General features: G+C 38.1%; 1 protein-coding gene across 4 annotated transcripts in view; it reads right to left on the bottom strand.

The window, feature by feature from the left end:
- The window catches only part of ubr3 (ubiquitin protein ligase E3 component n-recognin 3), a 42,214-nt gene that overhangs the window by 24,957 nt on the left and 2,034 nt on the right, over window positions 1–15,223 (bottom strand). For 2 of the 4 annotated variants that reach the window (XM_034304475.2, XM_053234048.1), the window contains exons 2-24: window positions 14,040–14,179; window positions 13,705–13,857; window positions 12,795–12,998; window positions 12,621–12,661; window positions 12,323–12,389; window positions 12,066–12,196; window positions 11,591–11,819; window positions 10,582–10,761; window positions 10,118–10,251; window positions 9,825–9,911; window positions 9,574–9,639; window positions 9,267–9,356; window positions 8,439–8,567; window positions 7,751–7,803; window positions 7,434–7,567; window positions 6,525–6,610; window positions 5,964–6,105; window positions 5,159–5,255; window positions 3,840–3,981; window positions 3,609–3,713; window positions 2,916–3,128; window positions 2,163–2,195; window positions 290–732 (exon numbers count right to left, since the gene is read on the bottom strand). In XM_034304475.2, coding sequence (XP_034160366.2) covers window positions 290–732; window positions 2,163–2,195; window positions 2,916–3,128; window positions 3,609–3,713; window positions 3,840–3,981; window positions 5,159–5,255; window positions 5,964–6,105; window positions 6,525–6,610; window positions 7,434–7,567; window positions 7,751–7,803; window positions 8,439–8,567; window positions 9,267–9,356; window positions 9,574–9,639; window positions 9,825–9,911; window positions 10,118–10,251; window positions 10,582–10,761; window positions 11,591–11,819; window positions 12,066–12,196; window positions 12,323–12,389; window positions 12,621–12,661; window positions 12,795–12,998; window positions 13,705–13,857; window positions 14,040–14,179 — 3,099 coding nt within the window. The remainder of the gene's footprint in view (window positions 1–289; window positions 733–2,162; window positions 2,196–2,915; window positions 3,129–3,608; window positions 3,714–3,839; window positions 3,982–5,158; window positions 5,256–5,963; window positions 6,106–6,524; window positions 6,611–7,433; window positions 7,568–7,750; window positions 7,804–8,438; window positions 8,568–9,266; window positions 9,357–9,573; window positions 9,640–9,824; window positions 9,912–10,117; window positions 10,252–10,581; window positions 10,762–11,590; window positions 11,820–12,065; window positions 12,197–12,322; window positions 12,390–12,620; window positions 12,662–12,794; window positions 12,999–13,704; window positions 13,858–14,039; window positions 14,180–15,223) is intronic. The other 2 variants (XM_034304476.2, XM_034304477.2) reach the window with 1 other exon arrangement.

Genomic DNA, 15,223 nt, shown 5'->3' with positions numbered 1-15,223 from the left:
AGAATGTAAATGAAAGACAAATCAGCAATTCAGCTTCAGAAATACACAGACCTACCCAGGCAGAAGAAACAGATTTTCTCTTAATGAACATTTTGCTGCATGCGAGTATTGATGGCTAGAATGTCCTTAACCAAATAAGTTTAATACTTGCGCTATCTTCACTTTAAAACACCAGGCATATTAAAAACCATGGTATAGAGTTGTACAGTTGTACCTTTTCACCCTTAGCGCGCACACACACACACACACACACACACACACACACACACACACACACACACACACACACCTCTCCTCTTTATCCATGCTCTTCTTGTCTCCTGGGCTGTTCTTTTTTGGAGGCACAGGGGGACACACTTTGCCACAAATCTCTTGCAGGCATCTTTTGCTATGTCTGCTGCGTGATGCTGCTTTGGCCAGGATCCTCTCGATGGCAGTGATGCCATCTCCATGTGTATGGTGTGCTGGCTCAGCCTCCTCCAGCCAGCTCGGAGTCAGTGAGTTCTGCTTGGCTGACAGTTTCTGGTGCAGTTTGACCAGCAGGGACAGCATGCTCTCCCTTATCTCTAGAATCTCAGTGACCATCTGAGGAGGAGAGCCCGGGGGAAGCCAGCGCGAATAAGACTTCGGCCGTACAGCCTGGTTCGCCTCGTGGTTACTGCGGTTTATAATCTCCTGGAACTTCCTCCTGCGTTCTGCCACCAGGCTGAACAACTGAGCCTCACGCAAGTTCTGATGCAGAGACAAACAGTAAAAACATGAGAGGATAAAAAATAGACAGTTACCTTCACATGAAAATGTTTACATGAGAGTAGATCAGAGGTAAAAATGGCAAGCATGATGCATTGTTTTCAGTCACCATCCTGAGTTGGTTGAATTAATTGCCCAGATTATTTGTAGAAGAATAACAATGAGAACATCCTCCAGTTAGAGCATTAATAGCACTTTTCCACAGGACTGGGTGGTATGGGAACAAATCCATTATCCCACATTTTAAAACTATGGGTCAATTGCCTGTGAAAATATATTAGCCACGCTGAACGTGGTTACCCTTCCTGCCAAAAAGGACATACGGGGACATTTGTCGATTGGATAAATGCACAGAATCGTGCCTAGAGTCAGACGACCAAAAAAAAAAAAAAAAAAAAAAAAAAAAAAAAAAACCACAAACCGCAGTGTTTATAAAAATCCCACTGAGTACAATGGAAAACCCAGGAAGTCTGGTTTTGTTGGCTGCTTTATGTCACGTAAAACTAAATACAGAGTAAATGTTAAGTCAGTCCTTGGAAACTTCTGGAAAGTCACTAGTCAAAAAACTCCCACCAGAGATTCATCTACTTTTATTTACATGTAACACACAGACAGCTGAACAGGGTATGGACACAAATACGTTATCAGGGAACGAACAGTCAATTTGGATTAGGTGCATACCATAATGTTGGATGGAAAAGTGCTAAGTCATATTCATTCCTTACTCTCTTCACTCTGTACACTCTGAGGGGTCCAAACGGAGTTTCAGAGATTTACATGAGGTAATGTCCTATCATATGTCCTGTCATACATCTCATAGAAGGTACAAGAATTTGGCAAAATGACCCTCCTATTAAATCTATCACAGTGCTAATGTTCTCTAAAACAAAAGCACAGTCAGTCCCCCTGACTGCATATTACAGCTGCAACACACATCACAGACCCCTCAGAAACACATCCATCACTCTCACATGCCAAAAAAAACTATTTGCTCAACATTAAACACGTAATTAGTTTGCCACACTGCAAAGGCATTAGCCGTGAAACTCCAGAAGGCAACCACACAAGCACTGACAACATTTCACAATTACACAAATGCAGAACACACAGACACTGGAGAAACACATTTCACATGACAAGTACTGCAGCTCCAACACATGATTAGTAATAAACAACATGCATGTTTATTACACCATTTAGTCCCTTTTAAAAGAGAAACCCTCATAAAAGAGACGAGGAACATCTTTAAAATTGTGCCTGGAACATCACATCACTGAATGCTCAGTCTTTGCATCCAGAGAGATCAAGCCTGCACTTGTCTCACACATCTCACTCCCAATCATTTGTTTTATACTTCAAAACAATCCAAATCACTCCCAAATTCCAGGCCAGTCATTTCCAAAGCCAGCTACCTCTCTCCAATTCCCTGTCAGCCTTCTGGAGCTCTGTGGAATGAAAGTGAGCAATACTACTTAAAACATGCCAGAGACATTACTTCATTATTTACACCAAGGGTTCTCAAACATCTTGAGCCAGGGACCCCTTTAACTGCAAAATATATTCCATGGACCCCATTAGTACAAATTTATTTTACATACATTTTGTAACAATTCAAATATTAGGCTCATTTAAATATGTACAATAATATTTTGGCTATTTGTTGGAGCCACAGAGCTTTTTATTCCTAGACTTAGCTTTCACAGAGTACATTTGTATTAAAATTATCAGTAAGGTAACGTTTACATTATTTATAGACCTACTTGTTTTTGAGTTGTTGAGGTTTGGATTAAACCCATTCAATTCAAGGAACCAATCACACAGGCTAATATCTCTAAATAGTAAATAAAGTAAAGCAAAGTAAAGGAAAAGTTTGATAATGGTGGGTTGTGATTTTCACCACTGCAACAATATGGGAAAAAAAAATAATAAAAAATCATGGAGCCCCTGGCTATAGTGCACAGACCCTTGAGGGTCTTTGGACCCCCACTTCAAGAACGACTGATTTACACAACAAATAATATTTTAGATTCAGGCTGTTGTTTGACATAAAATTAATGACAGCATAAATCTATGCTGTCATTATAAAGGTAAAGACTTAAACACCGTCAGTTACGCATAGTTTTGCAGTACTGCTTAACAACCAGAGTTGAATTTGTCTAGCTGACCTGTCCAAAGGTTGATGCGTCAGTGCTGGTGCTGGGAGGCGTCTCTCTCTGCCTCTCCCTCTCTCTCTCCCGTTCCCGTTCCCTTTTTCTCTCCACCTCCGGGGCCGTCTCAGGCACTCGCACTCGTACAAAGTTAATGACGTGGTGCAGATTGGAGATCAGGCTGGTTCCAGGAAACCAGCTGTCATGGCAATGCTCCTCAATACATGGTTCCTTCAGCAGAGGACAAAAAAATAAATAAATAAATAATTCAGAAAATAAAAAATGTAAAGCAGACATACTTTCTCTAAATGCTAAAGAGAGGAATACATAAATGAACAATCCCCTGGGTCTCTCTGTTAGGATTTGGGTAGAAGATTTATCATAATCTGAGAGCGTGAATAACAAGGTCACAGTGCTTTTAGTTCATGTCAAGACATCAGCGACATGTATTTTTGGCACGAAGGTAAACTATTTGAACACATATTATGCTGAGGCAGTTATGGTGATGCATGTGAAAAGGTCATTTCAAAAGAATATTCTGGCCCAAACAAGCCTATAAAAAGTTCCCCAAAATTATTCTGCACACAAACTATCTCAAATTAATATATAAATTATTTTTACGTAAAGAACATCTGTACCCTGAGCTCTGGGAAAGGGTCATCGAGAACAATGCTTTCACAAATTTCAGGCTACAGCAGAAGAGCCACTCACTTCATCCTCCTTGTCCTCTTGTGCATGGTTGTCCAAACCCAGCTCAACCAGATACAACACCATACACAGCACATGCTCCGACATGTTCTGATGGTCCATCCAGATCTGAACAAACAGGAAAAAAAAAAAAAAAAAAATCAATCAATAATGAGCGAGTCACTAAACAACTATTAATCAGTAAAACATGATTAAATTATAATGAATACACGAATGTGCTTAAAAGCTGAGCACCTTGTATAGCAGGGTAAAGATGACGATATGCAGAGTTTTGCAGTGCAGCAGACGCACTAGTCCTCTATAGCATGGGTGCAGGGGTGTCCGCTCCTTATACGGAGGCCAGGGGTTACCGGTGTGAATACCCGACTGCTTCAAACTGCATTCAGAACACAATGCACTGCTCAGTATGGATCAGTAGCTAAAGGCTACTGAAGGAACTGAAAGGTCATTCAACATAGGGTAAAGAAAAATCACTGAACCCAAAAAAGTGATGAATAAATTATATTTATAGCAGCAGCGCCCTTGAGAGAAGCATCTCTAATTGTAAACTTGGGCTTGACCGATTGATCCCAAAACAACCGACAAATTTAACAATACAGCTAAACGATTTATCAAACTTTTTAATATCTTAACAGAGGTATAAATGGTTTTTAAAATGTCATTGATTCCATTTAAGCAAGGAGGGCTGTGGGATATGAAACATTTTGCTCCCCTGACAGGTAATCTGTCATTGTACGGCACACAGCGAGACAGCGCGCTGCAGTCTGGCTGTACAAACTGACAAAAAGAAGAGCAGACACTGTTCTACTACACACTGTTAATGGTGCGTTGTTTCATTCATGATTTTCATTTGACCAAAATAGCATCAGCTCATACTGATGCAAGTCATATCTGCCATGGAGATAATTATGCTGTTTAGCATGTTCATGTTCTTTAAACAACTGGTGGGCTGATTTGATGAACATTAGATACACTCTGCTCAGCTCCTCCAACCACAAGTAAACATTTCTTTAGCTCTAATCAGCAATACGATTTATTTAAAAAAAAAAATTAAATGTAAATGTTTTTTTTTTAAAAAGTAACATACACAACAACCACAAAAACCCTGACCAGCTGCTGAATGTCGTATTGCATTTGGAGAGTTCCCATCATGTGGAGATCTATAGGAAATTAACCTCACCTTATCTCCTGAACCTAGACTTTCACATTTGTCTTCAGGAGGCTCTAAACTCACTTTAATACAGCAGGACTCACCCTGGCCTATTAGACTTTAGACTTGATCTATTGATTGCTCCTGCCCTGGCTCTAATTGGAGGCACCTGTATTAGGCACTGACCCTCACACGCACATCTTTTCAAGGGCAAAAAAAGTGGAGAGGCCGTATGCTCCATCTCACATTTTAAAAGAAGACGCAGAGATCACAGAGAGCAAATGATTTATCTTGATGGAACAAAATTCTCTAAGACACCCAGGGAGCAAAGGCTCGAACAATAGTCATCAGCTAATAATAATAGTCAAGAAAGCGTTTATGGACACTGAAAGAGGTCACTCACAATGCTGAGTATCTGTCCATCGCTGACTGAACGTCTCGCCGGTAAACTGTGCGCAGGATCACCATGATGGGGTCAAACTCCTTCTCCCACACCTCCGCTAAACAAACCCAGCAAACGCCATAAATCACATTCAACATATGTCTGGACATTAAATGGCAAGAATTATTCTATTGTATTCACTGGCAGCACAGAGGTTTCAGTAATGGAACAGGAGTGCCATCATGAGGTGGATGGGAGGAACGCAAACAAGAGGTTCAAACGAGCTTGTAAAATCCTTACAGGTCACGAACAACATTTATATTCCCATCACAGACTTTTTCAAATGCCGCTTGGATACTAAAAGAAATTTCTAATTAAGAATACGCAAATTTACCATTGCCTACTTTCTCTTTTTGACATGCAAACAATAATTTCTTGAATAATACGTATAATAATTACATATCTTTGGTGGAATTTGTCCCTTCTACCTTATCTCACAAACAGAAACTACATGCTAGGGAAATTTTGTTGTATTTAATACAATAAAGATTACGGTACCAGTGAGCTCATAAGCATTTATCTCTTTCCAAATGTTTTCCTTGCCTTCTTTAAGAGTTCATGATAAAACACACAAAAAAGATGCACAATTAACATAGGTTAGTTTAGCTTAGGTTAGATTCAACTTTATCGTAACTGTCAGAGTACGAGTGACCAAGATGGCGGCGCGTGCACATTGCGAGGCTCTGTGTCTCACTAGTTGTGGCAAATTAGCAATAACTTAGTAGACAGCAATTACACAATTACACAGTAGACAGTGGTCACTCACCTTTGGGTGTGTACATGCCCTGCTGCATGGAGCCACCAGGTTCAGACACTGGAGCTTTAAAATCAGCCACAGCAGACAGCATCTCCTCAAAGCTACAACTGCCAGGCACTATCCCACTCTTAGGGTTCGGGTTCTCTGGGATTTGCAATATTCGTTAAGGAGCAGCATAAAACCCACAGTATAATCATAACACAAGTTGTACAAGGAAAATACAAGCTCGGTTAAAAACAAAAGAAAGCAATGGGTCTGATGACTGTAGAAGCTAATAATGATCATGATCATACCAAACATTCCATATTCTTTATAATTATTTTACATTTGGTACATTTTACCTTCTCTCTGTGTGACTGTATACTGAACTGGACACCCAGTAGAGGCCAGGTTCCCTTTTGATTCTAGCTCATCTCAAGAGTTCTTCCTTTTTGTTGCAAATGTCACCTCTGGTTTTCTGTTTAAATCTACATTCAGATTTCTGTAAAGCTGCTTGATGACAACGTCCATCATGAAAATCACTATACAAATAAAAATTGAATTGGAGAAAGAGTAGGTAGTAAAGGATATAAGATCAAGAAGAGAGCTGTGTGTGCGGTCATTCATACACAGCTGTGACACCATTTCTGCTCTCAGTATCTCATCATCAGTCATGCCTAACAGGTGAGAATAAAAAGGGTGAGATAATGAGAAAATGGTCCTTATTCCTTTTTCAACTTCACTAGCAGGTAGGTATGTAAACTCTGTTACTGGTTACATTTTTATTCATTTTAGAACTTAGATTTAACTAAAACATCATTATATAAAATACAGTTGAGCCTAGTTTCCATTCTGAACAAAAGAAACACATCCTTATTTCATATAAATAAAACGTTGAAAGAAATTATTACAACAATGAAAAGGAGAATGCGAAAATGAAATCACATTTGGCATGTTTTAGTGTAATGTTTTGATAGTAAATTATGTAATAACCTTAAAAACGTGTGATGATCTCTAAGTGTCTTGCCTGCCATGCTGCTTCTTGTACATGCATGCACATATTACTCACTTGAAGGACTGATGAACTAATAAAGATCCACTTCCGCACACGTCTTCATGTCTACAAATTCACGCTGTCACTAAACCCCATTACATACATTTTAGTATGAGATTCCTGAATGCATGCTATTTTTATTATTACTCATAGACTGTTACTATTTAATATATTTATTGCTATGTTTTTTTTCCCTTTTACTGAAAATCAAGCATTATTCAGGTTGTTAAAATATTACACTAAAATTTACATGCACCAAATCATACAGATACACCAAAGCTGAATTTGATGAAAAAGAAAACTGTCGATGGAACGTTTGCTCATTTTACGATCAGATTTGACTTTGAGGAACAAAGGCTATTGAGAATAAGAGATATTTTAAGACCTTAAACACAAAAACCCATTTATATAAGCATACAGAAAGCATTAGTGTCATTAGTACCAACCCAGGTGTACACGGAGGCTGCACAATATGACGAGGAAAGTGAGTGCTCCCTCTAACATGGGTCTCTCCTGCTCTGCGTCCAGCACTGCATTCTGGTGTTGTGATGCCATCGTCAACAAGTCCACTACTTTAAACCTGACATGCAAGCATAAAAATGCTTTTAACCAGAAAGGAGTAGGTCTAATGATTTCGTTTCAATACAAAGTGTACTATCTTGCTAACAAATGACATGATCCAAAGTATATGATCCATATTTGACAAGAAAAACAGATTAAGTCAATAGGCAGTAAAGCAGAAAGAGAAGTATCTGAGCCACACCTCTCAAACACTGAAGAAATAAAGTAGTCTGGATCTAGTCGTGATGCACACACCTGGAAAAAAAAAACAACACCACAGAAAACAATCTCACTGGTGCAGGTTTGTTATGTGTGTACAGTGATTGTATGAACTGGTTTTGATTTTATCTCTAAATACATCACATAAAATATGCCTCCTAAAGACCTAGCTATACCATCCTATATTTTCGACAAAACCTATTTTGTCATATATTTATCTTATTTTGTCTTATATTTTTGCCAAAGTTAGGACGTATCAACTCTTTATACTCACTCAGTACCAAAACCATCCATTATTCTTTTTTGTTGTAATTTGTCAACTAAATAGTCAACTACCACTTGACATTTTTATGACAAGCTGAGAAGATGCTTGTCAGAGGGCTTAATTTTACCCAAAAAGCAGGCTGCAGGGAAAAAAATAGTGTAGCTAGAAAAATAGAGTAGCTACCTCCTGAGCACAATGCCATGTTCTAAATAAAATAACACTATGATCTCTGCCACAATAACACCATGTTGTAACACAGATCACAGATCAACTCATGTTTACACCTGTGAATGGACCCCCCCCCCATTTTGCCAAATGTCCAATTTTCTACATTTTACCTTAGACTGCGTAAATAACAGAGCTGGTAAATAACAGTGTTTTAATATCAGTGATTGTAAAATGATACCTGTAACAGGAAGATGTCTGGGTCGATCATAGAGTTGCAGAAGTGAGACTGGACATATGTCATAGCCTGCCCTTTAATCTGTAATCCATTCCTCACCCACATGTTACTGTGAATCTCAGACAGACATGCCTACACACATACACAAACACAATAATCAGTTAATGAACATTTCCAAAACAGCACAGACATCACAGCATTACACAATGTGAAGCTGTTTTACTGTGTCCTAGTTCAATCACTAGCTCACTCTTAAGTTGTCTAAGTTTTGGGGGAAAAAAATATACACAAAATTTATTTGTTTAAATTTCCAGTCTGTTACAGTCTGTATTGTTAATATAACAGAAACCCAACTCTATTTCTTGAGTGACACAGTACTTATTCACCATGAGCAGGAAAGACTTGAAAATGGAAAAAACTGTACCATAACACTGATGACATTTCTCTAAAAATGCATTCACATTTTCCACTGCATTGCTAAGTATTTTGAACTGACCTCAAAAGAGAGATGCTGTATAAGAGTGACTCCCCTGTCAATTACTTGTTATTCAATCTATACAAATTTCCTTACTATCTAGGCTTCCTATTTATACAAAAAGAAAAAAAAAATTCAGATGAAAATACCTGGCCCTTTTTGTTTTCAAAATTCTAGCAGCATTTATATGCGACTTAAATTGACAGACTAACTGTCAGCACTAGCTGAGATACACTGTATGGCCTCATGGTGGCCCAACAAGTGGGCGTCTCCTAATTTGTCACCTGGTGGTACACAGAACGAGAGAACAGATCTTCCTGCAGAGCATCTATTCCAGGCCCCAGGTGTTAAGTTACCTGAATCTGAAGAGGATGCACCATAATCTTCATCAGCATTTCCTGATCAGGGAGGAGACTGTCCAAGTCCAGCCCCTGACACTTCACCGCCTGGACCAAACCAGAAACATGGATCACACCAGATTTTCTAAAAGCCTATTTATACGAGCTAATTCAGGAGAATACTTTTATCCCCATAGGGAAGTAAATGCATTGGTGTTCCGAGCTATAAAAACAAAAATTTTGTACATTCTAGGAGACAAATTTAATAAAAATTAAAGTCATGTGCCATTTGTGTGCAAATACTGAATAATTTAGCTTTTGTTACCTTGCTAAGGAACATGGCATAGTAGCGATGCAATGGCAAATGAAACGTTATTTGATTGGGAGCAGGCTGATGGAGAGGGGAAAAAAAAAAAAAAAAAAAAAAAAAAAAAAAAAAAAAAAAAAAAAGAGAGAGAGAGAGAGAGAGAGAATCAACACTCCAGACCCATGCACAAATAGGTCAAAACATCATTCTTCAAATAGAGAAACATCATTGTGATGAACACAAAAGCTAACAACCATAAAATACTGTACCTCATCAACAAAGCCAATGGCATCAAACCACATCTGTAAAGTCTCCAGGCAGTAGCGTGCCACTGTTTTAGTGTACTCCTGTGTTTCCTGTCACAAATCACACAAACATCCTGAAAACCTCTTCGTTTCACTTCTGAATCTTGTCAGTGCATTTCACCAAAGTCAATTATAATGCAAAGACTGGCTTATTACAAGTGATCTGGCATGTTTCTGTCAGGGAGCTGAACTCCCTCCAAAATTAAAAGGCTAAAATGCATTTAAAATAGAGCTACAGTATCTAATCAGGACGTTACTTTGACTTTGCAGTGCGTGAGCAGCCCCCACATGGGCTGAGCACAGGCCTCTAGTTCTGCAGCGAAAGCCGCATAGTACGTCTGTGACTCAAACTCCACATGCTCGTTCAGCTCCCTCTTGTTCAGGTTCATTCCTGAAAAGACACAAAGAAATCAGATAATGAAGAAGAGTAGGATAATAATTCATTATTCTGAAGCATTACAAATAAGTATGGGATTGGAGTGAGACTGAAGCAATGAGTAAAAACAGATATGTAGAACAGATGTAAAAGCCTTCAGCAAATGAATAAATATAAATGCAAATATATGTACTATTCTGTTAATGCAGATAAATGTTTATTAGTCCTTTCATTTTTAGTTTTGCAAATGCAAGTCATTTCACAAAAACTGAATAAAACCAGGGATAATCCGGTACCACGATGAAACTGAAACTGCAAAACCCCTGAAGCTACAATGAAACTGACCTTGAAAAAAGGAGACAAAGCTCATCCAGAGCATGAGCAGTGAGTGATCCTCCAGAAACCGCTTAGCTACACTTTGGTGAGAGAGAATATTAATAAAGTCGCTAACTAAAGGCCAGTAGGTGTTGTTCTTCAACAAGGCTTCGCCACAGTTCACCACCATATGACGATTGTTCTCTTCATCTACAACAAAAGAAAGAAAGTTTAAAGTTAAATATATACACAAGTTAGAAGGTCAGAAGCTATTTTGACTGGTTATTAAGGCCTGCACATTCACTACAGTTTTTTTTTTAATAAATGCAGTGGAATTTTTACATTTTCTACTATATTCTAAAAAAAATGTTTTCCTAAACTAAGAAATAAGTTTCTCTCTTGCATGCCATCTCAACCAGACACAAAGTTTTGACAGCCAGTTGGCATTTTGACATCCGGTATCCGACTCGTGAATTGATTAGACTTGCAAAAACTTGATCAAAGCATGACATTCACTCTGTGAGGACATCACACATAGTTTGCAAGGTTTTAGTCATCTTTTAGCAAAACTGACTGCTTTTACCACCTCGTCTGATAAACTGGCACCTTACCAAACATGATCTTTGCAGCTTCGCTTAGGCAAGATTAAAAAGTAAGTAAAACTTTTCTACATAATTTCAGGGAGAATATATTTGTTTGTTTTTTTGTTTTGATTTATTAAATATGTTACAGGCAGAAAAAGAAAAATATTTGCTGAAACCTGAATTTTTGTCCTTTTCGGCTATTTGTTAGAATTCAGCCACAATGACACAGTGTTTTCCCAGACTGCCTTTGCATTTAACTAGTCTTTGGTACAATAAATACTATTAAAATTAAACACTCACTGACCAAAACTATTGCCAAGTATTATCTATTAAAGCCTCGCATCTTTTTATTGCATGTTTATATAGACTCAGTTCATCTATCATGCACGTGCACTTTGTAGGTATAAAAGAACCACTCTCAACACCAACGAATTAACACCAGCATGCATGTTTACCTTGCAGCTCACTCTTGATAAGGCAGCTCTCCATCATGTAGAGCAGTACGGTGACCATGATGTCCAGCAGCTGGCACTCCTCAGTGACATGACGTGCTAACTCTTCGTTACTGAACAGCTGCACGCTGATATGAACTATTCGGTTGGACATCGTGTCTGATTCATGGCTCTTCATCAGAGTCTTCATGATAAAGGCATAGTGCTGGACAAACGTTTTAGTGAAAGTGATCTGAAGGGGAAAGTCAAATGGCTTATGAATCTGCCAGCAATTTAGGTTTATAATACATCAGCTCATTGCTCTGTGTAGAAGTAAACTATTGCAACAAATGCAATAAATAAAATACAATGCAATAAAAGGCAACGCAATCCAATAAAATTGAAAAAGAAACTTACAGAACTCTTACATTAAGTGATCAGAATAGCTAAAAATAAATAATTAAAACTCGTGTAGACTGCTTCAGTATGAAATGCGCACCTTATAGTCTTGATCTGGCAACATGTTGAGTAAAAAAGTAACCATCTTCTGTGGAAACTCATATTTAATAGTCCAAAACAATAACTCCTCTAAAAAACATTTATGTTTTAGAATGTCCATTATAGATGGATCTACGAGAAAGGAAACAATAGAAAGGAAATAACAGAATATCAGAAATCTCTCTTTCCAGATAAATGCAATGAAATTAAAAAAAAAAAAATTATACAGAGCAAGAACAGCATGACTAAGTCATTTACCTTTGGTACTGCTACTCAGCTTTACTCTCTTTCTCTGGCCTACACTCTGACCTCCATCCTGATCCTCCTGTTTAACAGAGATAAAGAACATGGGTCTTATATTTTCTTATGGACAGCACTGAACTCCTAAAAAAAAAATTAAAACTACAACAGGGAATTGCAATACAGTAACATTTGAGAATTCAAAAGTGCTGTGGTGTAATCAGTACATAAAGCAAATTACAACTTATTACTTCTGAGAAAATGTGTTTGTCTCACAGCCAGTATCTCCATCATGAATATTTTATTTAAATCTTACCTCTTTATTTTCACCATTTGGGCTGACTGCTGCAGTGGCCCCTAAAACAAAAAAAAAAAAGAATAGAATAGAGCAAAAAATAAAAATGTGCAAATGCATTTGAAGAGTATCACACATTTGTTTTGAAAAAAAAAAAAAAGGCAACAGCCAAGCAATAAGAAGGAAACGAGTTACCCAGTAAGCCAAGTGCTCCAGTTCCAGCCCCAGCTGAAGAGTCAGCTGCCCCTGCCGCTGCCGCTGCCCCTACCCCTGCCCCTACCCCTACCCCTGCCCCTGTCCCTGCCAACCCCTTATCCTCCACAGACACCAGGCCAGAATTCTTGAGTGCCGACAGGTACTTCTCATAGTTTCTCTTTGCATACATATTCTCCTCTTGGCCTGAGGTCAAACAGAAATGTAAAGAGAAAGAAACGTAAAACATGGCTTCCTACAGCAAAAAAACTTGCTTTAATATTACAGCTTTTAAAACTTCATGAGAATTTAGAGTTCAGGTGTGTGTGATTGCAGTCTGACACCAACAGTACATGTCATGTATTGTTACCAAGCCATGTGCTACAGTGAACCTTAGCTTATTCTGAACATCTGCTGACAGCTGTAATATTTGCAGCAATTTCTGCAATTATATTAGATTTAGACACTAAGAATCTTCTGGGGTGTAAACAATAACACAAACTGACACATGCTGGTGAAGAAAATGAGACTGTCATTATGAAATGCTCAAGGATTTGGCTGCACAATATATTATTTGTTAATCCTAATCACAATATTGGCCTTTGCAGTGCTGATATTACAGAAGCCTACAATATGAAAATAAGCAGTTTAACAATCGACATTTCTCTGTGTTTGTGCCCTGTGAGCAGTGGTGATTGATAGATAGATAAATGAGTAGCAACAGTCTCCTCTGAGTCCATATTATTCGTATCATACAGAGTGAGCGTCTTTATGATATGACTTATCACTGTGTCGAGAGATTGACTGTGCTGTGAGCAGTAGTTCAATAATAAGATTTCTCTTGTCGTACAGTGCAAGCCCAGCTTAGGACATCCATTAAACCAAAATGTTTTGCTCGGCTGGACATGCCTACCCATGCTCAGTTCTTTAAAGGTCTGCTGATTGGTTAAGATCTTTGTGAGGACTGTGCGCATGGCTCCACCCATTTTAGTGAGGTCTTCTAGGAAAGAGATCTGGGGCTCCAGCTGCTGAAGGACCTTCTGCAGATCTCTGTCTGTGGCAGATTCTGGAAACAAAACACAGTAACCACATGGTTTAGTCACAGAAGTATTATAAATGATCATATCAGGGATATATTTAAAAAACAAAAAAAACAAAAAAAAACAAAAAAAAAAAAAAAAAAAAAAAAAAGATGGTTGCCAAACTACACTTGTTTTGCAAGTGCAGAATTTGACTAATGTGCCTCACCTGACTCTGTGTAGCCATCTCTCAGGTACTGTATTATGCTGATAATAAAACGAGGAAGAACCATCTCAGACATGAGCAGCAGATCTCTAGGGACTGATGGAACATTCTCCCCGGTTCTTAACCGATGCCTTATGCAAAACCTGCCAAATTTAATTAACAAGTTCATCAAGACAATCCATTAAATATAATAAAATTAACTGCATTTCATTTTACTGTCCCAGGAAACAGAATTGATAAAAAGCACACTGCAGGTACAGACGTTCTTTCTTCCTTAAAGTGTGTAAAATTAAGGAGTTATTTATACTTAAACCACAGCGCTGCTGAATTCCTCAAAAAGTGTTGATTCGTTTTCTATAATAGTAGCCTATATCATAGTACTGCCTATGATAAAAATGATAGGTTTATATTAATGTGTTCATTCTAATATGTTATCATGTCTATAATAACAGCTCATTCACAGGAACTTGTATAGACATTTCATATTTAATTGTATGGAGTGGATACTCCATATTTAAATTTAATTTAAACAGATAAAAAGCACAATGTTTATAAATAAATTAAAAATTGCAAGTCACTGTGGCATAACAGGAATAAAACCTTTTGGGACACGCTGTTACTGGAAAGTAATCGCGTCCTATAATTGCACACCCATCATGTTTAATTCCTTATATGGCATAGTTGGCCTTTGCATGTTTAACAGACGTCCTCACAAGAGTTTTTGAGAGAGCTGAAGCCAGAAACCAAATGTGGATATTGGTGATAAGAGGCAGTCATTCACGTAATTCGTTTATATTACATAAATTATCATGCATAGTATTGACTGACAACTGACATGATTCCCAAATCACATCAGTCCCAAAGTCCTCAAGTGGACTGACCCATTCCTAAATCTTACAAACGCAACTTTTACCACAGCCATACGACACTGTACATCACTGGTTAATAACATCTGTTCTGTTCAATGTGCATGAATCACAAAACTGATAACAGCTAAATCAGTGCCTTGCTGCTAAACGAAGACACCCAAATTAATAAAATCAACCCTGATATTAAACACCAGTTCCATAATACCAACCGCAACACATCAACTGCAAAATCTGTGTGAAATGATTAAAACAGGCTGCCTTCTTTATCAGTTGCTCAGTGTAAGAAGGAGCACAGACATTCTTCCTCCTCAGTTACCC

This window comes from Pangasianodon hypophthalmus, chromosome 5 (genome assembly GCF_027358585.1).
Source record: "Pangasianodon hypophthalmus isolate fPanHyp1 chromosome 5, fPanHyp1.pri, whole genome shotgun sequence".
Taxonomy (NCBI): Eukaryota; Metazoa; Chordata; class Actinopteri; order Siluriformes; family Pangasiidae; genus Pangasianodon; species Pangasianodon hypophthalmus.
The sequence above is the reverse complement of the archived record's forward strand: the minus strand, read 5'-3'. Positions and strand labels throughout refer to the sequence as shown.